Source organism: Phyllostomus hastatus, unplaced genomic scaffold, assembly GCF_019186645.2.
Source record: "Phyllostomus hastatus isolate PE091 unplaced genomic scaffold, TTU_PhHast_1.1 phas_contig_58, whole genome shotgun sequence".
NCBI lineage: Eukaryota > Metazoa > Chordata > Mammalia > Chiroptera > Phyllostomidae > Phyllostomus > Phyllostomus hastatus.
In genome coordinates this window covers 18,188,606-18,215,664 of record NW_025333916.1, presented here as the reverse complement: position 1 = coordinate 18,215,664, position 27,059 = coordinate 18,188,606, and the positions used below count along the sequence as shown (strand labels likewise).

At 42.7% G+C, this 27,059-nt stretch overlaps 1 protein-coding gene, 1 long non-coding RNA gene and 1 other non-coding gene across 3 annotated transcripts in view; 2 read left to right on the top strand and 1 right to left on the bottom strand.

Annotated features, from left to right (window-relative positions):
• ARSB (arylsulfatase B) overlaps positions 1–27,059 on the bottom strand; it is a 140,844-nt gene that overhangs the window by 42,165 nt on the left and 71,620 nt on the right. Inside the window, exons 5-6 of the mRNA XM_045848041.1 lie at positions 22,665–22,908; positions 10,271–10,341 (exon numbers count right to left, since the gene is read on the bottom strand). Of these exons, the coding sequence (XP_045703997.1) occupies positions 10,271–10,341; positions 22,665–22,908 (315 nt within the window). The remainder of the gene's footprint in view (positions 1–10,270; positions 10,342–22,664; positions 22,909–27,059) is intronic.
• Positions 513–26,356, top strand: LOC123824715. The gene is made up of 3 exons (XR_006786740.1): positions 513–596; positions 11,764–11,839; positions 25,832–26,356. It is a non-coding gene; the product is annotated as an uncharacterized LOC123824715 (long non-coding RNA).
• LOC123825072 lies at positions 18,630–18,736 on the top strand. The gene has a single exon (XR_006786838.1). It is a non-coding gene; the product is annotated as a U6 spliceosomal RNA (small nuclear RNA).

The window sequence follows — 27,059 nt, the reverse complement described above, 5'->3', positions numbered from 1 at the left end:
TGTCTCTGAGCTTTTCTGCATTTTTTAAAAATTTTTACACCCTCCCCATTCAATGCATTACTTGTACGTACAAAAAACAAACGGGAAACTTCTCTTTGCAAGCAAGATCAAATCTAATCTCAATCTGGCATACAATCTAATTTATCTTTCCCATCTTCTCTTTCCCCGTCTTCCCTATGACCCTGGAAAGGGCTCACACATACACACACCTTTCACTCACACTGTTCTCTGTCTCCAGGCGGATGGCCTTTTCCATCGCAGGAACTCCATTCCAGCTCCAGAGCGAGGCTCCCTTCCCTTCATAAACTGGCCTGTGCGGTTTCGCCCTCCTTCACTCTCAAGCCAGCTCTCTATCAGACTCCATGGAAATGATCTGGCAATTGATCAAGTACAACTTGTAATGTCTCTACCACTGTTGCCTTGAGCTGTTATCTGGTTTTCTTTTAACTTTTTGTATGTTTTTGTTCTTCTCTCCAACTAGGCTATAAACTACTCTTTGTATTTTTCATAAAGTTTAGTGAAACAGAGAGGTGTCTGTGGAAGACAGAATAAAGGCCCCCAAAGATGCCCATGTCCTAACCCCAGAACCTGTAAACGTAAGTTACAAGCAAAGGGGAATTAAGGTTAATTAGCTGTCCTTGACAGGCAGAGGTAATCCTGGATTATCCAGGTGGGCTTAATGTATATAATCATACAAGGCTTTTGGTGTGGAGGAGGTCAGAGAAGGAGGAGGAAGGCAGGCAGCTGTACTGAAGTGCTCTGAGGACTCAACCTCCCACTGCTGGCTTTGAATGGAGGAAGGAGGCCATGGGCCGACAGAGGTGGGCAGCTTGCTGTGGCGGGAAAAGGCAAGGGAATGGATTCTCTTCCGGAGCCTGCCCTGCTGACACTCTGGATTTTTGTCCTGTGAGACCCATGTCAGTCTTTTAGCCTACAGGACTGTGTGATAAATTCCCGTTGCTTTAAGTCATTAAACTCATTGTAATCTGTACCAGCATTCAGGGAAAATTAATAAAGTGTCAAATACTATTTTTGTTCATTCATAAGAAATCAAGAAAAGATAAAACCAAAGTTGTTGAAGTACTAGACAAACTTAAAACTATACTTTTTGAGGAATTCTGTCTTACCACCCCAAATGCCTCTCATTATTTACCTCTCCTTAGTGCTTATTCAGGGTGGGGCAAAAGTAGGTTTACAATTGTGAGTATGTAAAACACAGTTTATTCTCATATTCTTATTATTAATTATATTATTTTCCATATGAACAACTGTAAACCTTTTTCTGCCCCACCCTATATATTCGATTTATATTGCTTATCATTTCTTGCTATTTTATTTTATAACTGTTACTTTAACTGTGTATTTTATAACTGTGTTAATATCGTTTCCTGGGCATATATTTTTCCCTCTGATTAAAAAGACCCTTAAGAAGCAAGGGACATATATTCAGTCCCTACATTTGCTGCCAGAGGTCACAGACCTCAGTCTATAAATGCCTGTTACTAACAGTGTACCTAATGGCTTACCTGGGGTAGACCATATACTCAGCTTTCTACAGCCTGCTTCTCAGAAGTGTTTTTAAAAATTTTATCTCAGCCTTATACATAAGTACCCCATCGCCCCTTAAAAAATCTGACCAGATTAGTAAATATTTAGAAAGTGAAATTACTCCATTTTAATTTCATTGGATATGTCCCATAAAATCTATTGAGGTTTTATGTTTTTCCAGAATTTTATGGTTTACTCTTTCAAGAAAGCTGTCCACATTTATCCTTACAGACTGTCAGGATTCGGGAGCTGAGGCAGGAAGATGTCTGGTGTAGACTGAGAGAAAGGAGGGAGTCTGGGGAAACCTGGGTGTGAAGTGGGCCCCTGTGGGGTAAGTGGAGGCAATCTGGCTTCCTCACCCCCGTGTCTGAGTAATGAAGGGAAGCAGTGTTCCCACAGCCTTGGAGGGACCTGATAACCAGTGTTCTCACAGCCTTAAGACTGGGTCTGATAAACTGTTCCCATAACGTGAAATCAGCTCCTACACGCAGAATTATGTCATGTTATGTACTGTTCTGGCAGTTCTCTGGCTTTGTTTCCCTCTAGTACTTAAACAGGTAGGGACTCCCTGCTGGGGGTAATGATGATGAGAGACACGCAAGGGGACAGGTGCTATGATGGGTGCCACGCTGGGGGGCAAGGGCCATGGCATGTGCCACACAGACACATGCAGACAGACACGCAGCTTGCAGCATGCGTGGCTCGCCCACCTGTGAATAAAGGCATGTCAGACATCCCAGCTGCTCCGTGAATATTATTCCATTTGTGCCAATACCATGGGCCTGACCGGCCTTGAAGGGCTGCAACAGAGCTCCCCTGTGGGGAGGGCACAGCTGCTGGGTCTGAACGGGACTATGTGGAGGGTGGTCTGTGTTGAGTGTCAAAATCAGCACAGACCTTTTAACCAACTAGAATTACCAAGCTACTCCTGGAAGCTATGGCTAAAATTCTAGGCTCTACCAGAATTAAACAAAAGCAAGCAAATAAATAAGTGGTCAGTTGGAAACAGAAGAACATGGCATCACTGTGACCCTGGGGCAGGAAGCTGAGGTGTAAATGGGGTTCTGGGCAAGTAACCCCGTGGCGCTGTGCAGAAGAGAACTCAGGAGGCAGCTGGCCCTGGCCGGGCGCCCTCCTCGCACAAGCAGGGCCAGCCCAAACCCCTTGCGGCGGCCTCTGTTATCTGGCCCTGGGAAGCCTTAAAAAAGTGCTTGCCCTCATTTCTCCAATCATAAAGTTGGGGCAGTGGGATCTGCCATTTCTGTATAGCCTAGGTCTGTGGCGAGGATTAATTAGTGTTTTTAAAGTGCTGTGGGCTTGGTTTGGTTTATTTATTTTCCCAGGATGAAAGCCAGTACGCTAGCGCCAAGTGTTAACAGTGAAGGTTTGATGTATGTTACTTGAGATGCATTCTGTGAAGTGGAGTGGACGGGCTATGGGGCTTGAGGGACTGCCTTCGGCATCAGAAAAGCCACATTTCCAAACACACTTTAGTGCTCCCCAAAGTGAAAGAGGCAGAATACGAGTCTTTGAAAATTAAAAAGGAGCAGAGTTATCTGTGTTCGGGCTCGGTAGTTGAGGGCAGGCACCAACCCACACCGAGGAGGGCCTGGTGAGCTGCTAAAGACAAGCATCGGCAGCTGGAGAAGACACAAAACTCCGCTCACTTTGTGACAAGCTGTCAAACGAGCTCCCCTGTGTCATGAAGAGAAGGAACTGTCATGCAGGCAGTCAGGATTTCAGGGCTGACGGCTGAGGAGAAACTTGGTCACATGTGTGCTTCTCTGACCCGGGACAGGTGGACACCGGGAGCAGGAACTCCAGGACAGTCCCAGCTCCTGCTCACTGAGAACCCAGCAGCGTTACAACAGTCCAGTCTCAGAAGAACCCTCCAAGCTGGGGGAAAGTCACATGCTCTCACGACTAAAAATTAACACTGCAGAAATCCAGAAAGTCAAAAGTACAGACACCCCCGTTCCCATCCCGACGGCCAGAACACAATCGCTGTTAACTGGACGCATTTATGGGAGATAGCTGCAACCACCCTCAATTTGTGGGTGACGAAATACAGAACTCAGCTTATTCACAGGCTCGCAGGAAAGAAGTCAAAGCTGGAATTCAGGCCCAGGGCTTTCTGAAACCCGAGAACTCAGCATGTTCCATGAAGCCACACTGCCCTACCCCACCCCTTGCTCCTTTGTTCCGCCACCAACCTCAAATGTAATTACTACAAGGCACCTACGGGCTTCCATAACCAGCTTTACAAACAGAAGCTGCTAAGTCATGGGGATGTAATATACAGCACAAGGAACAGAATCAATAACGTCATCATAACTGCGTGTGGGGACAGATGGTTACTAGACTTATTGTGGTCATTTCAGAAAGTATACAAATGTGGTGTCCGTATGCTGTACACTTAAAACTAATATAATACTGTATCTCAATTAAAAATAATTTTTTCCAAAAAGCTCTGGTGGAGAAAAAAAACCCCAAACAGAAGCTGCTATCATCTAGATACGTGAAACTACAAGGCTAGTGTCACTACTAGACCCATTCTTCCAGCTCGTTCAAGTGTACAGTGTTTGGTCACCGTGCCATTATTTGAGTGACATGGCTGTAACTAAGATCTGGGTGACCTTTCCCACTAAACTAGCTTAGAACAGAAAGCAGAGAGACCACTGAAATGAGAAATATGTGACTTACACATGAGGCTGAAACCTGGAGAGCCTGAGTTCCAGCTCCACTCCTTACTAGCTGTTTGCGACTGATGCCTCAGTTTTTCCTTTTGGATTATGAGGACGGATGAACTGAATGCAGGGTGCCCTCTGCCTTCTGGGATCTTATGCAGTGATGAGCAATCATATCACTGAGAGCCAGTGTGCCTCATGCATCCCACCTAACCTTTTTTATTCTGTTTAATACCTCATTTCAGGCTGAGAGGTAGAAAGTTGCCTCTGTAGTTGCTACTTCTCAAATATGCCCAGAAAAAATGAAAGTGCTTTGAAAATAATGTGTGACGTTATTACTCTTGCTAGATTTATTCTAATTTAATCAGCAGATGATAACCTACTAAAATGACTGATTTATGAGCATGCATTCTTTCAGCATGTATAAATTCTCTGATACATAAGGCATCAAGAGAGTTGTACAGATGAAATCTTGCCCTCCTTGGAGCTTATGGCTCTGGGTGCGGAAGACACACGGATATACATAATTGCAGTATGAGGCGGCAAGAGCTCTGTGTCCTAGGATGCTCCAGAGAAACTCAAGGGACTCAAGTTTGGAGGGATCAAGGAGACTTCATGGAGAAGTAGGAATGTGACTTGGGTCCTAAACAAGGATCAGAGATGCAAAGGAAGATGCTGGTGACTGAAGGAGGGCACTGCAATGGTGGTGAGGGGCTGTTTCAGCTGAATGACGGAGGTTGCAGGAGGCAGGCTAAGGAAGAGTCTGCACGCAGCTGTCAGAGGTCAGAACCCACACACAGCTGGCGGGGGAGTGAGCGGCTGTGTCTGTGCCCTCTTCCAGGCCAGTTTTACCAAAACTTAAAGCCTGACTGATCCGTAGAACCTACAACAGTTCCTGGCATGTCGTGGGCAGACAGCACCTACTGAATAAATTATCTTGGAAAAGGCAACCTAATGTCAGGAAATAGGTTTGAATGTTTCTCTAAAGAGGAAACAGGGAGCAGCTCCAAGCATCCAAACCTGGATGACTCTTGGATCTCGAGTATAGATTTGGCAATTTTACTGCAGAAAATGAGCGTGTGAGAGAGGAGAGGGAGGGACGAGTGCTCCTTTGCCCTGTAATCATGAGCAGAAATAACATCTCATTATAACCTTTAAAGAGAGGAGGCCCTTTCAGTGAAATAGTAACAAAGCTGGACAGAATCACTTTGAAGACTTGGCTTTTGGTGGTACGGAAAATGCTAACATCTGTCAGTGCCCTTCATCTGTAATCAAGCCCTATCAGCAGAACGAGTGCCTTAAGCGTGTGCATGTGTGTCAGGTATATGTGTGTACGTTACAGTCAGAGGTCTGTGAGAATGCCAACGGTGCAGGGAATGACACATCTGACTGCCAAGGTGGGTTGTGGGCGTAGGCAGAGTGGGGTCATTACCTCAGAGCAGCCCGATCAAGTCTGGAGCCTGTAGGTTGATGTAATGCTTTTGAAATAATTTTTCCTCCTGGTCGGGGGCATGCTAGCTAGAACCCAGGAAAGGTACAGAGTGTGGAGTGTGTCTCCAGGTGAAACTCACACCTGCAGGATCTGGGCCTGACTCGGGATGGGGGTGCTCCCCATGGCTCTGGGTGTTTCCAGGCTTCCCCATAAATCAGCTTCAATGGCACCATCCCGTTCCCTCGGGCCCTCTCTCAGGTTTCCTTCACGGCCCACTCTGTGCTGCTGGAGAGAGACACTGAGTCTAGGTCTGCCTGCTAGAAAGAAATATTTTAAAGACATGGGGGAGTAAATAATCCTTACGATCTAGTCTGAGGAAGGGGGAAAGAGAAAAAAGTACTATCTGGACAGAGCCCAAAGGTTATGTCCGAACAAAGCCTCCGAAGATGAATAAACAGTGTCCTCAAAGCACACAGGAAAGCAGTCGCAGCCCACGCGTGTGACGCTGGCCATGGGAGCCGAGGCCAGGGAGATAAAAGTGGGGCCAGATTAGGGGCTCTGAGAGGGCCAATGACCAATGAAGCGATGGAAGAGAACGTGCCAGGGAGGCAGGGTCCCCGAGAGAACAGCAGCAAGAGGCGGTGCTCTGGACTCACAGGGGAAGTCAGGACGGGCTGAACCCAGAGGCCGTGGGTCTAGGAACACATCTGTCTCTCAAGGAGGTCTGGGGAACCCAATTACTGCCCTACCCTATTTGGGGTTCATTTTGTTCGTGGTTTTTACAGTTTGTCTATGCGACCATTAACATAAAGTATGGCCAATGCACTATGGATATATTAGACATCAGTAATTAAAACAGTATTCTTTCGAAAAGGTCAACATATTCTATAAAAAATGGAACTTTAATGTCCCTAAAATGCCATCAAATCGCATTCTTTTCTTTGTGGTGAACACATACATTTCTATTGCTTTTACTGGCGAGGAAAAAGAGGACAGATGGTACACAACCTAGCGAGGGTACGTGGCCATGAAAACCCTGTAAGAAGAGCGTCTGGGCTGCCCTGTACTCTCAGAATAAAAGTATAGTAGGAGGGGCTGTGGCTGCTGAACCCAAGAGGCAAGGCGGTGAGGGGACGTGGAACTACTTCGAGGGAAGGCAGGGATTCCCTAGGAAACATCTGATGTCTAGTCCTATGATTCACAACAGGAGGAGGCACTAAGCCACCATACCCAACAAGACCAACCAAAAAAAGAGCAGATGGAAAACTTGATTGATGTCGTGATATTTTAGAATAGGGACTGGAAAGGTGGGCAGGATATAGTAGTAACAAAATGATACAACACTTCAAATCACTCTTGCGCCCTCAGTGCTTCTAACATTTTCACTTGCATTCACCAGTTACGACTATGCCTTTGGCTGCCTCACTGCTTATTAGCGAGGGCACCCTTTCCAGCAGGGCGCGAAGGAGAGGAACTGAGGAAGCAGCTTTGCTCATTTAAGGTCCTACTTATACAGCGATACTCCGATTGTTGAAGCTGGAAGGGAATGTAGACATATTTAATCAGTCTTCACAGATGAGGAAACCGATGCAGTGGCTTTTGGGGATGTGTAGGTGGAGCACTACCCTTGTCTGCTGTAGGTAAGCACACCTCATCTGGGAAGTGCTGGAGTTAGAAGGCAAAGACGTGTTTCTGTGATAACAGTGCCTCAATCGCCAATCCTTAATTTACATCCTGGACTGGCTGCTCTCTAATTTCATTCCACAGAAGTCTCTAGAACATATTCAAAAACAGATTCTATAAATAGGATTTGCAGACTTTTCCCTACGAATTAATTGCACAGAAAAGGAAACGGGCTTGTACCATCACCCAGTAAAGGAGCAGCTCCCCCGCCCCGCCCAAATAACACTCCTTTCTCCAGCTGCTGCATGGTGGATTGAAATGAATAAGAAAACTGGAAGGAAAGGCCCACAGTGCCGCCCATGTATGACTAAGAGGCGGCACTTAGCGGCCTGCAGGCACGGACAGTACAGAATGCTGCCCTGCTTCTATGGACAAACAGTGAGCACAGTTCTATGTCAACGTCAGGAACCGACACTGTCCCTCACTACACACAGAAGTCAGAGCAAGAGTCCCAAGCTGGCAGGGAAGGCCCGGAGCGGGCTGCAAGGGGTGGGGGGAGGTGAGCAGAAGGCAAGATACCCTCCATGAATTTGGGACAGCAGTAAAGGGTCTTTGTCCATCATTTCATGTGTGGGAAACTGACTCCAAGCAAAGTGAAGGGACTCGCTCAAGACCTCGCAGGGTATGGGTGGCTGGGGGGCAAAGCTGAGCTGACTGTGTTGACTTCCATGTCTTTGTGAACTTCACACGAGCTAGGGACACTGCAGGGAAGACAGCGAAGATCACAGCGAGTGGTGCTGTGGCCAGGTGACACAGGAGAAGAGCTCAAAAGCTCCCGTTTCTGGTGTCAAGACAAAACATATCTTAGTGAGTGAAGGGGGCTTAAGGCTTTTTGTTTATAGATGGGATTTAATGGGTAAGAACAGTTCACAGTCATTACAATGTGGGCAGCACATTTAGCACAATGCTGGATCTTATACGGAGTACATGCAGTGCATTAAATTACTCAGAAGCTTTCACAACCACTCCTGCCTTCCCCATTTCCCTCTGGGCACCCTGAGAGACCCTGATATGACGGCCCAGTGATATGAAGAATCACTGCTCTGAGGATGCAGTCACAGAGTGGGCTGTGCCATAGCTCTCAGATGTGCTGGGGCAGGGAAGAATCCAACAACCGAGGATGCCGTAGCCTCACAGTAACTATTATGCAGTTGACCAAATCATTTCCTACACCTTCTAGAATAATCCTTCTAGACCATTAGAAGCACACAAGTAATTAAAATTCTTCTATTAGCCACATTACAAAAGAAAAAGAGATGAGTAAAATTCACATTAATAATATATTGAACTCAACATACCCAAAGTATGCCATTTCAGCAAGTAGTAATATGTATCATGAAATATTTTACTTTTTCACACTAAGCCTTCAAAATCTGATGTGTATTTTACATTTACAGCACATTTTGATCCCCAATTAGCTACATTTCAAGTGTTCAATTGCCACATGTGGCTAGTGGCTGCCATGCTGGACATATAACCTCCTTTGCCTCTCTCATTCACACTAGTAAGCTCCAGAAGAAACAGAAATTTCTCCATAATGTAACCATTCCTACCTGTCTCAAGGCCTTTTCCTTTCTAAGTCTAATGCTTCCACTTTGGTCTTTATTCCATCCCAACTCTCCGCCACTCAGTCATCAAGTAATCATTACTGCGTGCCTACTAAGGGCGCGCCTTTGTGTTGACTTATGAGGATGAGAGGTCAGTAAGACACAGATTCTGACTTCCAGGAGCCCTTAGCTTAGGGGGACATGAAGGCACACACTGCAGAGTCTGATGAAGGCTATGCAGAGATGCCTAGGAGGGGTGCACAGAGGAAGGAGTGACCACGTCCTCTGGGGCTTCTGGAAAACATTCATAGGGATGAGATGGGACATTTGGACAGGGTTTTAAGGGATGCGGGAAAATTGTGGAGAGGCAGGGAAAGGTGTTTCAGGCAAAGGGAAACACATAACCAAACATAAGTATGATGATCTGCATGCTTGGAAATGGCAAGTGTCTAGTAGGGCGAGAAGATGGCAAGCAGCCTGGAGAGTGGCTGGCGAGGTGAGCTGGGCAGCGACTGCCCGGTGAGACGTTCAGAATTACTGAGGGGTCATTCTGTGAGTGAGGAAACCTCGTGGTGGGTTTTAGCACAGACTGGAGAGGACAGAAAAGCAAGGAGAGCCTGAACAAAGGGGCAGCACTCTGATTAGAAGGGAGGCGATGTGAGCACCCAAGTGAAGGAAGGAAATGTGAGAGCACTATTTTCTGAGGACAGTGTTGAGATGGGGCATTATGATGGAACCGGGGCAGAGGGTGTAATAGGTCATGCTTTCCAAGCTCAAAACTGAAGGCCCCGAGATGCTATTATACAGGACTACCACAACCTGTTGGGAGGTGACAGCATTCAATGGCCTCTTTCCCTGAAGAATTAAGAGCTACCTATGGGTTAATTTAGGCAGTAGACAGAATCATGCTAAGATAATTCCACAATTGCTCAGTAATCCATGCCCGTGAGATGCAGCAGGTGCTGGGCAGCACCTGGCTGGCTTGCTCAGATGATATGATGGCTTATTTGACCTTGAGTTTTCTGGAAGAAGCCTGGAACTCTCAGGTAAGAACAGCATAGCAACAACATGACATTCATAGTGAAAAGGAGCCTTTGAGGTTGACGGGTTCTCCTTTCACAGATGGGAGAGCTGAAGCACAGAAAGGGGCAAGGCTTACAGGTCATACAGTCAGTAAGTTGCAGAGCTGAGAAGAGAATTCAGCCTCTGCAGCACCAAAGCCACAATGAGTGTGGGACAACAGGTGCCATGGAGAACCGTCTACCTTTATAGAAAACTAAAGTGGAAAAGAGAAAGCAAGGCCAGAGACACACTCACTAATAAAACTGCGAGCCACGCAGATGCAGCTTAGCAGCAGTGCACGAGGTACTCACATGGAGAAATGTCCACGAAGTTGGGGTCGATGTTGTGCAGCAGTTCCGTTCTGGGGGATGGGCTTCCTTCACTAGAAAAGAATTTTTTAGGCAACATTAATTTCCTCTCTCAAATGAGTATGGACAATTTTAATACTTCCTACTCTTATACTTGTAGGAAATAACAAACATGCCAGTTAACAACTTTGTCATGAATTCAGATATCCCCAAACTCTTTGGCTGGTGCCTCTATCTTCAAGAAGTCATCATTTATCTATAATATAATAATGACTGAACATTTACACAAGAGCTTCAATGTCAAGCACATTTTTAAATGTGACCTTCTGCAATAGACAATGAGGCTGTATTTGAACAGCAGTGAAATGAGAACTCAAGACACCCTGTGTAGACTGCACACGGAATCCTCACAGTGAAATGAAGACAAGCATCTGCCAAGCTGGCAGCGTCGGTACTGCAGATGCAACATGCCTCTGAATATAAGCCTCTGAGAGAAAAACTACTGTTTTCCATATCTGGACTGGCAACATGCAGGGAACTCATTTAATACAAATGCATGTGAAATATATGTACCTCTTTAACATTTAAAAAAAGGGTATATGCAAATACAATCACAACCTATAAGAGTGCTGAAAAAAACTTGGTCCTTTAGTCCAATCCTCTCATGTTATAGATGAGGAAGGCACAGAGTAGGTTATTGGCCAAATAAGGGGTTGTGTGACTCTCAAAATAGTGCTCTGAAAAAACTGGGAGCAGAGCCACCATCAGATGTATGTGGGGTGTGCATGAAATACCCAGGTCATTTTGCTACTATAAACCAGGCCTTATGGAAGGCGCTAGACACAATCTCAATCACTGGGAGAGAACAGTGGACAACTCGATAATCCAATAGAAGGTAGTCAAGAACTGTTAAAACTCTGGGGATTAGTTCTGTCTGGTGTGGCTCAGTGGATTGAGTGCCAGCCTGAGAACCAAAGGGTCACTAGTTCAATTCCCAGTCAGGGCGCATGCCTGGGTTGTGGGCCAGATCCCAGTAGGGGACATGTGAGAGGCAACCACATACTGAGATTTCTCTCCCTCTCTCTCTCTCTCTCTCTTCCCCTCTCTCTGAAAGTAAATAAATAAAATCCTTAAAAACAAACAAATAAACAAAAACCCCTTGGGATTTATACATGCCTGAATAACCTGTTCAGGTTCCTGCTGTGACCAAGAGGCTATGCTCTCAGGTGGCTCAGTGTACCCGTACACCAAACTCACAGCCAGCTGTCTACAGCAGCAGTTTGGGATTCCAAGGACCATAAAATTTAAAAAAAAAAAAAAAATCTGGATTGTGATTGGCAACCTTGTATTTGCCACATAAGGAAATGTTAAGACAAAATTAAATTAGTTAAAAACAAAACAAAAAACTTCAACTGCTACCATCATTTTGTTTTTCTTCTGGATGCGAGTCCCTTTATTAGATGTAGAATTTGTTAATATTTTCTTTAATTCTACAGGTTGTCTCTTTGCTTTCCTGATGGCATCATTTGCAGAACAAAAGTTTTAGCATATGATACCATTTTTCCCTCAAAGGTATGTATACCAAAGTGGGTTGGATTTTTAAAAATTTGTTTTTATACATTTATAACACCATTTTTAGCATGTCAACTGTGTGATCACCACAATCTTACAGAATAAATTGTGGCCTCATCAAACTCATAAAATGTTTATGGGATTGATTATTGCTACATTACAACATATGTTAGCTTCTATCTTCTATATGTTTCTATATGAACTTATATATAATACTACAAATATTGTGGTATTTCATTATTCTTTTGTACATTATTCCAAAGTCTCATTTCCATACAACCAAAGTACTAGAAAGTGGGCAGTGTCAATTGCTTCAATAGTTTCTGGTCTTCTGGCCAATTCTGAAGGTCTCACTTTTCCAAATGCAAAATAGCACTAACAGCCTTTCAGAGCTTGCAGCTCAACTCCACAAATTACAGGCCACACAAACTTGAGCCTTGTTTTTCTCACTAGCAGAATGTAGATCAAAGGACAGACTGACTTTACAGGGTTGCTATGAGAATTAAATGAGGCAACGTATGTAAAGCACTTAGCACAGTCTGGGGTGTCTTAAGTGCTGAGTAAGCTGCTCACTTAAAAACAACATTGTTCACTGCAAAATGCGGATTCTGACTCTGCAGACATGAAAAAATTATACAAGACTAGAACCTGAGATGCAGATACAAGCATAGTATGTAGATACAATGGACATTAAGATCCCTATCCATTCTTCTTGCTGGCAAGAGTTCTCCTTATGAAATACGTTGATGTAGCTATAACTTTAAATTTCTAAGACAGGTTATGATACATATGAGAGTCCCTTTTTAGAAAAGTATCAGAGTCAAATACAGTTGGGTCACACATCACACAGTCTACTCAGTATGAGCTGCATATAAAAAAGACGTATTGTAATCTGTTATCTAAGAATTTTCCTTATTTTTCGGTTTAGGCACATGGCTCATTTTAGCTGTATAAGCAACACTATCTTCACAAGGCTCTTGATTCCTTAGTTAAAGGTAAATCTCTGAAAAACGACTGGTGATGTTTACAGTACGTGATTTTTCAATAATCACACAGGTTCCTTGTTTTTAGGTGACTCAAGGTAACGGGTGTTTTTATTATGGCAACTGTTTGTGCTCCAGGTTGGCAGAAACTAAGGAGAGCTCTCTGATTATTAGCTCCTGTAAGGTAGGCACCTATCAGGCTTTCCAAAGACCTTTGCTGCACAGTGCTCACCTCCAGCCCAGCATACATTACTGGCTAAGGCAGTCAGTTCACACTGACCACTTAATGACAGAGACCGACCTGTACACCAGTGAAACGGGCATGTTTCATGCACGTCCATTACAATCAAACTGGAGTTACTGTGGGGGGTTGGGCTAGGCTAGTTAGAATAACAGTGGCTAGCATTTACAGAGTATTTATGATATACTGTGTAGCATTTTCAATGCTTTACATGTATTATCTCATTTAATTCTTGACACTATGATACAGACACAGCCTTGGCACACTGCACTTAATGAGTTACGAGATCACATGGTGAAGCAGGTGATAGAATTGGGTCTGCAACTCAGGCAGATTCCCCACTCCTAACCCCTGTGCTTGATTGTCTCCTCAGTGGAATGTAAACACGGCCTCAGCATCTCCTTGAATGTCTTATATTTCCACTCATTTAGCTTATTATTAAGGCCCAATTAACAAACACCGCTATTCAAATACCTCTATTAAGAGCTGTTTTTCTCTATTCTCTTGTCCTAAAGACTGATACATTTCAGTATTCAATTTTAATTTACCTCAAATTTCATATATTCTGGATTAATTAAAAACAACAGAGCAAGGAGAAACTGATCAGGGACTAGTTTCCAATATGCTATAAATATTTTCTAAAAGTCTACAGTTTCAGACACTGAGATCACAGCACTGTCCATTTATAAATAGAGTTTCCAGTTTTTGACTTTCATTTTCCAACTAGCTGAAGGGTGGGGTGGTAAAACATTCCCCATAAATAAATGAAATGCTATTACATTCCATATTTCTTTGCCCACTAGTTGCTGACCATCTGTCATAGAAGGACACACCCCGTAAGGCAGTATCAAATTTTTAGAAACCTGTTAACCCTTAGAAAGCATCTTCATCATTGTGATCACCTTCCTTCAGGCTAAGTGTTTTTTTTATACATAGTCTTTTCCCTAAATCCTCACGTAGGTGCCTATACAGCAGGTACCACTACTAGCACATTTTACACATGAAGAAACTAATGCTCACAGATGGGAAGTAACTTTCCCAAGATCATAAAAAATAAATAGATAAGATGGGATTTGAACTATATCTAACCATAAAGTTCACATTCTTAACCATTATTATAGTGAAATAAGTCCCTTATAGTACTTATGTTCTTTGTTATGTGGGTGTGGGTGATACTGCATTTCTGCAAATCCCACGCACCTTGAAAAGCCATTTTAACATGCAAACATCACCACAAATAAAGAGTCTAGGCATGGAAATGATCAAGTCTTGACTACACTTGAAGAAGAAATTCATTTGATATATGAGGAGGGAATTTTTTCATGTGCATTTTTATTGAAGAATCTTATTAAATTTCTTAAGTAGGCTACTTAAGAAATAAGTAATATAAAAAATAATGGAATCATGCCCTTAATATAATCTTTTCCTATTCATTACTGTAAAATAATTGGTAGGACTTCTGAGTTAGTCTCTAGGTAAACCAGCAGGGCCTAATACGCCTTCATTCCAATTTCCATTATAAAACTCATGAAGAATTACAAAGCGATGAAAACTGGCAAGAGTGTTGGAAAATAAAGAGAAGACCAGACGCTGAAGTCCCGAGGGAACTTCGACGAATGCCAGTGCTAAAGAGATCAACAACACATTCTCGGATTCTACCTAAGAGCCAGAACCTGATCCCAAAGCACGTAGGAAAAGATGGATCCATTCTGTCTGCCTTTAGCTGGATGACTCAGGGGCAGCAGCATAAAAAACAGGCAATGACTTCCCATTGGCCACCTTCACAGCTAGGCCCTCCTGCCCTTCCTCCCGCAGCCCCAGCAGCGTCCTTCCCTGTGCCCATCCAGGCAGCAAACGCCATGCTACATGGGAGTAAACAGAAGAAACACACAAGACCCATAGCATCCTAGAACGCAGCACCTAACTACAAAAAAAATCTAAAACAGCCCGCAGAGCACTACATACTAGGGGCATAGGGTAGAAGCTTTTTTGTCAAAAATGGTAAAGTAGGGAATCAAAAACAAAAACAAAAAAAAACCAAACCCACATCATTCTTTAAACACTCTAACTTAGAAACACATATAGTCTCTTGGCAGTCTTTGAAGGCAGAGCTACCACTTGTGTTAGGTAGCAGCTAGGAAAGAGTGGCCAGAGGAGAAATAAAGGAAGGGCCCTCATCATTATAATTAAAAAAAAAAAAACAAACTTAAAACAGGAGGCTAGATGCAAAAGGAAAACATGTCTCACCAATTAACTCAGCTGTCCTGAGCCCGGTTTGACAAGAATACAGGGTGTCCTGAGCACTGCAAACAAAACGGGTGCCTACAGGAGGGGAGAGTCCTTGAGCCTGTGCCGAGGAAAGGGGCTTCTGTGACAAACTTACTCAGACTGCCAAGTGATCTGAACATCACAAGCAGGGATTACACAGAGGGAAGAAGGGGTCCTATGCTGGGAAAGGGGGCCTCTGTAACAATTTCACCAAGACAGAGTCTATACTAATTGAGAAAGAAAGACTTTGTAGCTGTACCCATTCCCAAGATTTAGAAGTGGGAGAAAAAGGGGGAACCTAGAAGCTGACTAAGGTATATAACCCATCAACCCCAATAGTCAGCATGCTTAGATGAGCTAAGTACCCACTTGTAGCCTCAGCTCAAGTACATAGAACAAACTTACTAACAACTTCATTTTCTCTACACATGGCAATTTAGACTCGCTGGGGGCCTGCGTGCAGCTTTGTGCTCATGTGTTTCATAAAGAAACTTGCTGTCTCATTTCCACTCTATGTGTTCTTCTCCTGCTTGAATTCATGTCTTGTGAGCAAGACAAGAACCGAGGCAGGGAAGAGGGCCTCTTGACTTGGGTCTCTCCCCATCTCTAACAGTTGGAGTTCCCTAGCATCTTTATTTCATTAATCATACTTATAAAGCTTCATGTACAGTTTCTAGTGCTGTTTTTCTTAAACTAGAGCAAGAGCCCAAGAACATGTGAGTTTCCAGATTTCTATAGAATGCTGATGGCCATCTAAATTTGAATCTCTCCACACATTCCTCTAGGGGGGGGAAAAAGACCATATTGAAAAGGAAAGACAGTAAAATCTCCCAACACCCAAGCCTACAACATGATCAGGAGACAGAATATATTTAAACCCGGGGTGGATGTGAGGAAATAACCACCTGAGACCTGAAAGGGCAGTGCTGGTGCCCACCCCACAGGGTCAGGCTGGGACTGTGCAAAGGAGAGCGAGGAGTGCAAGCGGGGAAGAGGCCCGATCATGTCTGGTAAAATAACCCCTCGGATGATGATGAACACGCCTGATACCTGGTAGATCAAACAGCTGGCTACTGGGGAGTTGAATGGAAGTGACGTGGAAAGTGCAGGATCAGGGTGGCCGTCTCGGGCAGGCGCCAATTCTGAGAGGAGCAGTTGACTAGCAAGTGTCTTTTGGAAGGCGGATGGTAAAGGGAAAGGAGGAAGAGGCAGCAGGTCATGGTCCTCCTGAGACAACACAGTATCACAGAATTATAAGACAGACAAACCGAAAGGAGCAGCACTTGTTAAAGAAACTGTACTTCACCATAGCAACAAAAGGTGCCCTTGAACTAAGAAATGAAATGAACTATCCAGCTCCCACCCTCCAGATCACCTGCTATTGTGAATCTGGGAAAAGCTAACATATGTAAATATAAACAGAAAACAGAAAAAGTCAGCCTCTAGGCAAGTTACCATAGGAGTTAAGAAAGTAGTAAGTGAGAATTGAAAACATTTGGCAACTCAGAACACTCCCCCTACTATGGGGACAAAAGCAGAAGAAAACTGTAACATGATATTTCAACAAGATTTAATATAATTGAATCAGAAATGCTAATATAAAAAATAACATGAATCAAAAATTTAGAAATCAGACACTGAACTAAGGAAAGAAACTGAAAGCAAATACAAAACCTCAGACGTGAAGGGATACTTTATACAACTGAAAGTATATGAAAGCAAATAGATAATAAAGATGAAAGGAAAGAGGATAATTAAAAATGAAAATTAAAAAGTAAAAAGAATCAGAGAGAAACTGATAAAAACAAAAGACATGTCAATTGGATTCAATAACACCTATAACTGAAGTCCCTAAAGAAGAAACACAAAACAATGGAATATTTAAAACTATAATTCAAAAATTTCTGAAATAAGAGACCCCAATGTATAGATGAAAGGAATGCATTGTGTATCTGTGAATACTGACCCAGTAGGGTTACCTCTGAGGCATATCTAGTAAAATCTTAGACTTTAAATAATAACAATAGTGATAATAAAAATCTTCTAGGCCTCCAGACTAAAGGACCAAGTCACTTGCAAAAGAACATGAGATTGACGTTAAATCTGTCAAAAGCAGCACACACAGCCAGTGAGAGTGGGACGGCACGTTCAAGAAAGTCAAGGAAAGACAGTACGGGACAAGGACTTGGTATTGGTTGAACTGATTTTTAATTCTCAAGGTTGTATAAAACATTTTAATAGGCATGCAACAATTCTAAGAATCCTGAGAAATCTACTAAAGAATGAATTCCTCCAACTAAGAGGTAATTAAGAACACTTTAGAAATGGGCAAAAGGTTAGCATGTAACACACTGTAGATCTGAGACTAAAACAAAATTACGGATAAGGAGAGAAGAACAGTTTGCATGGCCTGCCAAAGTAAAACTGGCAGGTAAGGGCGAGAGAAAGGATAAAGGTGAATAAACTAGTTGATTTTCTTATAGTCAAAGATGCCATTTAAAGCTAACAAACCATATGTAGAACTTACATTTTTAAAACAAAAGAAAAAGACTTAGAGAATTATATAAAGATATTAGTACAATGGTGAACACTAGAATAAAATATAAATCATTCTAAATATTAAAAGAACAAATAAAAGGTCAAAGATAAAAGTAAATACAACACAAAACAATATGACAAAGCTAAGAATAAAAGTACCAGCCAGGGCAACAGATATAAACTCATCTACTAAAAGAAAGTATTTTCTGACTGGATCATAAAGAAAAATCTAACACGGTACCTAACAAGTACAGAATACACATTCTTTTTTTCAAATCCACATGGCAGACACCAAGAAAGACCAAATGTGAGCCCAAGGCTCAAATTTAAAAGAACTGAAATAAGAAGTATGTTCCCTGACCAAACTGAATTAAACTAGAAATCAACAATATCATTAGAGAAAATCTGAAATATTTGGAAATTAAGCAACATACTTTTAAATACATGGGTCAAAGAAAGGAAATCACCATTTGCACCATTCCTATCATTATACTTACCAATATAATTTGGGTGAAAATTCTACCTTGTCAGAGAGCAAGACTGCAATCTCAAATTTTTTTAAGGTTTTAAGGATTAAAATTTTTTATTTTACTAAGAAATAATTGACATGCATCACTGTATAAGTTTAAGGCATACAGTATTCATCTTCTCATATAGATAAAATGAAAAGAAAAAAGAAAAGAATAAAGGAAAAAATTCTCCTATTTGTAGGTAAAACTGTTACACTTTGTTGTAATAGTACTTATCAAAAGACAATGAAGTGTTCACTTCGGCAGCACATGCACTAAAATTGGAATGATAAAGAGAAGATTAGCATGACCCCTGAGCAAGGATGACATGCAAATTTGTGAAGCATTCCATATTTTTTTCAAGAAACTGTAGTACATTCACATAATGGATACTACGTGCAGCAGAGAGAAAGAAGGACCTTATACCCTTTGGGAGAGCATGGATGGAACTGGAGAGCATTATGCTATGTGAAATAAGCCAGGTGGTGAGGCACAAATACCATGCTATCTCACCTTTAACTGGAACATAATCAACAAAAGAAAAAAGCAAACAAAACACAACCAGAGTCATTGAAATTAAGAACAATCTAACAATAGCTGGCGGGGAGGGGACAGTGGGGAGAAGGGTTTTCAGGAACTACTATAAAGGACACATGGACAAAACCAAGGGGGAGGGTGGAAGCAAGGGAAGGAGGTGGGTTTGGAGGGGTTTGGGGGGAAGGGTGAGGGGAAAATACAGACAATTGTAATTGAACAACAAAATAATTTAAATTTTTTAAAAAGGTAAAAATTACAAAGTGCCATTTCTAAAAAAAAAAAAGACAATGAAGCAAAATCTATAGAATGCTGAGAAGAAAAGATGTGACAAGAATTCCTTGTCAAAATATTTGTTTGGGGGTAATAAATTTTTTTTCACATGCAAAGATGAAAAGAACTCACCATTTATGTACTTTTACTGAAAATTACTTTAAAATATTAACCAACCAATCAAAATATTAACTAAAATTAGGAACTGAAGAGTGAGAAAGATATGTAATAAAAGGGGTGTTGGTAATATTAAAGGTAATTAAACATATAGGTATATATGTATACATTTATACATACAGGTATTTGTAATACATAATATATTCAGAACACTGAAATATAATGCGAGGATGAATTATCAAACACTTGAAATTAGAAAATAAGCAGGAAAATATTGATCAGGAAAATAAAGACACAATAAAATTTTCTTTGGGTACTTCTGCTTCCAGCCAAGACTGAGTAACAGGCAGAAGGACTTACCCCCTACTTAAAAAAGTCCAAAGAAAAACAGACAGAATATATAAAACAACAGTTTTCAAAAACACTGGATATCAGGCAAAGGACAGTGATCCCTGACAGCAAACAAAGGAAGTGAGTCTTATCACTGTCCTGGCTTCCAATCTTGAGAGATGCCCGAGCCCCATACAGGGAAGGGAACGGAAGCACAGCCTCAGTTGAAGAGATGGACAGAGATGAGCACCCAGAGAGACCAAGGGAGCTAAAGTTTACAGGACAGAGTGCCAGAGAAGAGAAAACTGCACAGAAAGACAGTTGCAAAAGGTTCCTTAAAGAGTATTTAGTTCATCACTGATCAGATGTATCTGCGGCAAAATTTGGTAAAGGAAATACACTGGGCAGAGGTGGAGAGTATTTCCACCAAGTATTTAAACGCACACTTCAAACACAACCACGGCAACAGCGAGGCGCTAACACACTGCAAGAGCGGCTCCGTCAGTGGGCTCAACACCGGCACCAAGGCAGATCCCCGGGCTGGTAAGGACTCAATGTGGGGCCACAAAATTTCCACTACAGAGGAAATATTATTCAATAATATTAATAAATCAGTATCAATAATAATTACCCAATAATCAGTCTGGTTGTCTTGGTAATATTTGGAATAAAATACCATTTTAGTTCGGAGGTTCTTAGCCTTTGGCTCATTGACCGTTCTGCTTCACTGGACATTCTTTTTTCCCTTTACCTCTCTTCTTGAAGCTGAATCCATGGGAGGAAGAAGTTTTTACAACATCACATTAGGTTTTGAATGTATCTCACATCATCAGAAAGTATTTCATTGCCACCGCAGTCACATTATATCACCTAGAACAGTTTCCCATTGATGAGGGGACAAAAGTCCTCTTACCATTATGATTAGGGGCTCTGCTTTCATTGGTAAGTTTAATTAAACAGAAAATATGTAAAAAAAAAAGGCAGCATTACAAAGTATGAATCCTGTGAAAGGTGTTGAAACAACCTATAGGCTGGCCGCCTTTCAAGTTGAAAAGCAAAAGGTTCATTTCAGACTGGAAAGAGCTTGGGAAGTCATGTCCCCTGTAAAGGACAAACACGGTCAGTGGCTTGGAACAGAAGGAAAACCGAAGCAGCTAAAGGAGCTTCTATTGCAAATAATGTCAGCAATGCCAGAGGTGCCGACATTCTCCTGACACTTTAATATTTTAGAGCAGGTCTAAGAGGAATTGATAACTAGGCAGCCAGTGAAACTTCCGATGCTCTCAGCACAGCCGACTCTGTTTTTCTTCCATTACTGGCATTCCTATTTCATGAGACCATTTTGAAATTTTCAAAAACGACCATCCTCTTGAAAATGGTATTTCCGAGCAAATATCTGACTGGAAAAAGTTGCAGAACTCAGGGCACAGATCAAGTGTCTCTGGCACTTGGCTGTCCTCTTGTTTTTGCTGCTTCGGAAAAGAAGCTCCAGATGCCAATGTGACTGACCACTTTCTGTCTCAGCGGGCGTGGGCGCCCAATGTGCTGCCTCCAATACTGAACGAAGGCTTGCCTCGTCCTGAGAGAGGCACCAGCTTCACCGGGGGGGAGGGCTAAGTCACTTTTTCAGGATATTTTTTATCAAGAAAGGGGAGCAGAATGAGAGCAGCTCTTCACTAAGGGCAGCTTGCTGGATTTCCAGAGGAAAGTCTTAAAATGCTGGATTATACTTTGCGCAGCAATTTTACTTTTTTTAAAGTAGAAAAGGAATGTGTACTTTTTCATGGTTTAACACACTTGGATAATGGTTTTTGCCATACATTTTCAGTGAGGCCCTGCAGTCAACATCATGTATGCTGTTCAAGAAAGGAGGGCACCTGTTTGGTAAGAGGTCGGCCACTGTGAGTTCAGCTCTTCTGACACCGAAGAAAGACTAGGCAAATCTGGAATTAAGGGGGCCAAACTTTTTCCAATTTTTCTGCAGGCAGAAGCAAACTACTGCCAAACTCTTAAAGGTTACTTCTGATCCAAGATAACCTTAAGATTGACATTTGGACTTACAATCCAAAATTTGGTGATGTGGATGAACGTCAGTGACTTGGTTCAAAGATAACAAACTCAGTAAGTTTGGGACAGAGGAAATTATTCAAATGAATTCCACTAGTTCTCAACTCAATCGCACCCTCATTTGGCAAAGTGAGCTTCTTGATTGTGAAATCAAGAGAAGGCTGAGACTCAGAAGGGCAGCAATGGAAGAATTAGGGAAGATCATCAAGAGCAAAGATATGTCATTAGAGACCAAGGCTAAGAATATCTACACCAGTGTACTCCCAAGTACTACTACAGGTGCAAAAGTTGGACAGTGAAGAAGGCTGATCGAAAAAAAAAACGATTTGTTTGGAATTTGGGGGAGAGCTCTACAGATTTCCTGGACTGCTAGAAAGATAACAAGTGGTCCTAGAGCAAATTAAACCTGAAACGAAGCTGGAAAAAAAAAAAGGACAAAACGGAAGCTACTCTACTCTGGGTCCATCATAAGACAGAGGTCTTTGGAAAAGATAACAATGCCGGTAAAAAGAAATACAAGGCAGCAGGAGAAGAGGCAGATTAAACATAAGATGGACTGATTCTACCAAAGAAGCATCAGGCTGCTGACGACAAGACATTGTGGACATCCCTCATCCATGGAGTTGCCAGGAGTTGGGACTGACTTACTAACAAGTAACACAATCGCATAGGGAAAAAAGTGTAATCAATTCCTAATATCATAAAAATAAATTCTATCTAAATTTTTGTGCATATATTTAGGTACCTTTTTCCCCCTGTAAGTTCACATCTTTTAGACTAGACTTAAAGAGATCTACAGTTCAAAAACCTGAAAAAAAATCTACAATATCCCTAAAAGCATTTCTTTAAAAAATCATTTAGCTGGAAGCTGAACTACCATTTTAACACGACAGCTGTCCCCCTCACTCAGCTGAGCAAGCTGCCCTAGAGTTCTGCCCTGGGAGGAGAGGAAGATGCATGGGCACCTGACGGTTTTCCACACGTCGAAGCCGTCCAGAGGCTTGGTGCCGTTTGTGCTCCCCCCGGCCAGCTTCACGAGGGTGGGCAGCCAGTCGGAAATATGGATGAGCTCCCGGCTCTTCACGCCCTTCTGCTTCAGCAAGGGGCTGGCCACGAAGCCGACGCCGCGGACGCCGCCTTCCCACAGGGTCCACTTTCTCCCTCGAAGGGGCCAGTTATTGCCCCCGGCCAACGTCTGCCCTCCGTTATCTGAAATACAATTAGGTGGTGGCATTAGGACAATACTTAAGAATGGAAGACTTCTATATACATTCTTATTAAATGGTGCTTAAGGACTGAAGAAGGTAATTCCTCCTAACCCTCTCCTGTACCAACTACCCTGTTCCCACCCGAAAGCACCCTCCCCCACACAGACGTAACCAGACTGCAGCGTGGCATAGATCCGACAGGAGACCAACCAGGCCTCTGTGGACAGAGCCCCTGGAAAGCAGCCATCCCCTGTGGGTAACTGCTTGGGATGGAGCCCTGTGCTAACTGATGCATGAAGCTTCAAATGAATGTGTACAATGCATTTGGTGGAACAGAAGAGTATGAATCCAGGTAAGCTGGGACATTCTGGCACACGGAAACTTCTGAGGGAGTTTTACTTAGTGACTTAAAGCTCCTGACAGGTGGGGACAATGGACCCTTTTATTTTCCTCCTGGAAACATTTTCTGACATTTAAACTGGTCATTGAACTAACATTCTACTCTCTGGTGATTTGAACTCTTTCTTAAGTGTGAAAGTTGAAGATTTCTTCAGTGGGCTAAATGTCTCTGTAAACAGAACAGTCAGATGGAAAAAATAATTGTAAGAAAACCTCCTCCCTTCCCGAAAGGGTGATGGCAAGACCAAAAGCTTCATGGTGTGCTGTGCCAGGGAGGAGAAGGGTTTCCTTCCAAGCAAACCGAAGAAATGGAGGACACTGGTGAAGCCAGCGGAGAAGTTACAGCAGTAACTGAAGTTAAGTATCCTACCAGCTGCTTAGGGCTCAGAGTCAGAAATTAAATTGGACCATAGAAGGTAAAAAGTGATATTTCTTATGCAGTGAGGTTGTAGAATCGTATTATCTTCAAAAGTATCCACACACTTAGGTGACTTTAGAGACATATTTTAAACAACACTTATTTGCACATATATTATACTTATAACTAAACAATTGTTAAAAACCACTGTTACCCAAATGAACCACATGAGGGCAGTAATACAGACCTGCTCTACAGGGCCTTATACATATAAAAATCTAACACAAAAATTAAGATCTGTCAAAGCCACAGGATACCCATGGAAGGAAAGAGAATATGTGTTAAGCAATCACCTACTATGCACCAGGCACCCCTTTAATTTCATATTATCTCTCGCAGAATGTGGAGCCTGACACACTACCTGTGTGATGCAAGGCAATTGGCTGCCTCAGTATCTTTATCTATAATGTGGAGACAATAATTGAGCCCTGGCTGGTGTGGTTCAGTGGACTGAGCACCAGCGCATGAACCAAAGGGTCACTGGTTCAATTCCCAGTCAGGGCACATGGCTGGGTTGTGGGCCAGGTCCCCCGTGGGGGTGGCATGTGAGAGGCAACCACACACTGATGGTTTCTATCCCTCTCTTTTTCCTTCCCTTCCCTTCTCTCTAAAAATAGATAAATAAAATAACTGCTACCTTGTGTATTATGGTGAGACTCAAATGACACCATTTATCATCATAGCCAAGGAATGATCCCTAGTTGGGTACCTGGCACAACCTAAGCACTAAATAAATGGTAGCTAATATTTATGACAACCCCAACAGTCTAATGTTACAACCATTGCCTTAAAGGAAAAAGAAATGTGAAAAGGACAGTGGGAGGTGGGGGGTAAGTAGGGTAGGAGAGAGTAATGGTGGGGGGGAAATGGGGACAACTGTAATTGAACAACAAAATAAAATAAAACATAAAAAGAAAAAGAAAAGGAAAGGACAAGCCAGGAAGTGGCAAATCTGGGATTCAAACAAGGTCTGTATGACTCTCCAGGCGGCTTCTGCTCCCAGAGAGTTGCACCCCTGACATTGGGAGCGTGGGTTTGTACCCACAGGCCACAGAGATCTTCACTCCCCCATGAAAACCACGAGCACAGTCAACCTCAGCACAGAGTGTGCCCTTCCGATGATGTAGCACAAGGGGGGCTCTGCAAGGTGAAAATTCCCCGTAGAAGAAAAACACCTTTGTTGTTGGAGGGTAAGAAATTCAAGGATCTACTGCCAAGGAGGCTTCTGATTAAAGCCCTTAGCAAACCAGGTCTCAGTTCTCTGCTTCGTGAAGGGGAGGGATTAGAGGAAGGTGCCAATTTTTCAATACACAGGTGGATGACAATCCATCTTATTTGCTATCACGGACTTTCAAGAACCTCTCCTTAAACCTCACATCTCTTCTTGACAAAAACCCAAGGCCCAAAGAGTCACCTAAGCCAGTGTATTAAATACACGTTCTACTCCACATGTACCCACCTGCATTTTCAAAAGAAGGCACACTGTCTTTAGACAGAGGAATGCCTCCATGTTCCTTTTACTTCTCAGGGCATGTCACCCACAGCCACCATTTCAGTTTAAAAGAAGGTGCTGTTCATGTTGAATCACAAGAATACACTGGAAAGAAACGCTACACTCTACCTGTGAGAACAAGAATGGCCGAGACAGCACTATTATTTTGCTCTGTCACTTGGACTGTGATAAACGATACTGACTCACTGGTTGTAGAAGATGCCGGATGCCTCCGTTTTAAATATTTGAGATATTATAAAATGGCTCTCAGTTGCACATATTTGTTAGTGCTCGATATGAAACTGCTGGATGATGATGGGGGTGGAAATAAGAGTGGAGATGATGGGGAAAGGGTAGCTGCGTTTGGGATCTGATTCTAGGAGCAGCCCTTCAGGTATGACTTAGAGAGGAAAACACTCCAGTCTGTAAAGAGAATTTGGCCGCTGCTGCTACTGTAGGAGCTGGAAGGTGTTTCCTCATTGCACTAGGGGAGGGCACTAATGCAGTGAGAATGGCTGTTTTTCCCATTAGCTCAGGGTGATGTTTTTGCCATTAGCAACGATAAGCCATTCTATGGTCAGTTATTGACGTGGCGTCCTCCCCCTTTTCCGACAGCACTGCAAAGAGAAAGCGCTGGTAACGGACACACCTGCCACTTTTTCTGTGGGACTCCCCCGTCTCAGAGCCAACTGCAGACGTGGCTCCATGAGGAGGGCAATTCAACTGTTCAGGAAGGAGGTGGGGTGTCGTATCTCCACAGGCAGCACAGGGCGGACGGCTGCCACCTACCAGGAAAGGAGCAGAAGCCACCACAGACTCAGGCCTTTGAACAGCTGATGAAGAGGGTGCAGTTCATCAGTTCCAGCACAGTCTCCCCTGTGTCTCAAGGAGTCGGACATGAGACTGATCAGAGTGACAGCAAGAAGCAAATAAGCTCATTTGAAAAAAGGTAGAAAAGGGGGTTTTCCTATAATGCTCACTTAAATCTGCCATAAATTAAAAGGGGTCAGTTGTATTGCATAAAAGTCTTTGGTGGTGATGACTCTGCAGTGCATACAGATGTTGAATTACAATGAAACTTACATAATGTTATGCACCAATTATATGTAATATGGACCAACTTATATATTGTTATATGCCAATTTTACCTCAATAAAAAAATTTTAAAAGATAATGGAACCACCATCATTTCAAACATGTTTATTTTCATTTCCTTCTCAATTTTCTTTGGGCAAAAGTTAATTTTCGTTCTTGTTAAGAATTAATTTTCAAAAGGAACTTTTCTTGTTTCATTTCCTGACTGACTTACAGAAAAACTTCCAAATCCAAATAAGAAGACTCCAACGAGTAAAGGAAACTATGAAACATTTTTTTTCAGGGAAATGGTTTTTCAGCAATGTTTTTGGCAGAGGGAAAAGCTAATTATAAAATCTTTGCTGTCCAGAAAAGAAATGTCAAAATAAAACAAATGTTGTCATTTACAGATGGTAAATCTCACTTTATAATTCATTATTGAATAAAAATAACTGTCAAAAAGTCATGGAAAAACATCGGTTAGCCAAAGACCTGAGCAAAAGCATTAAGTGTATGACAAGGAAGCCTCATCCACATCCAGCTGATAAAAACGGAGGTGGAACCGTGACGACGTCAGTTTTTAGGACTACTCCCAGGCAACGTGATGTTGCGGCTTGGCTGTGGCAGGCTGCCCCAAACCATCAACATCCATCTCCATCCCATCGCCCCCAGGGATCTTTTAACTTGGGCTCACCCAAGGCACCCTCCTCACTCTGACTTGGGGGTCATGGGAGGAAAAGCAAGGAACATTCCAGCAATCCTACACCAG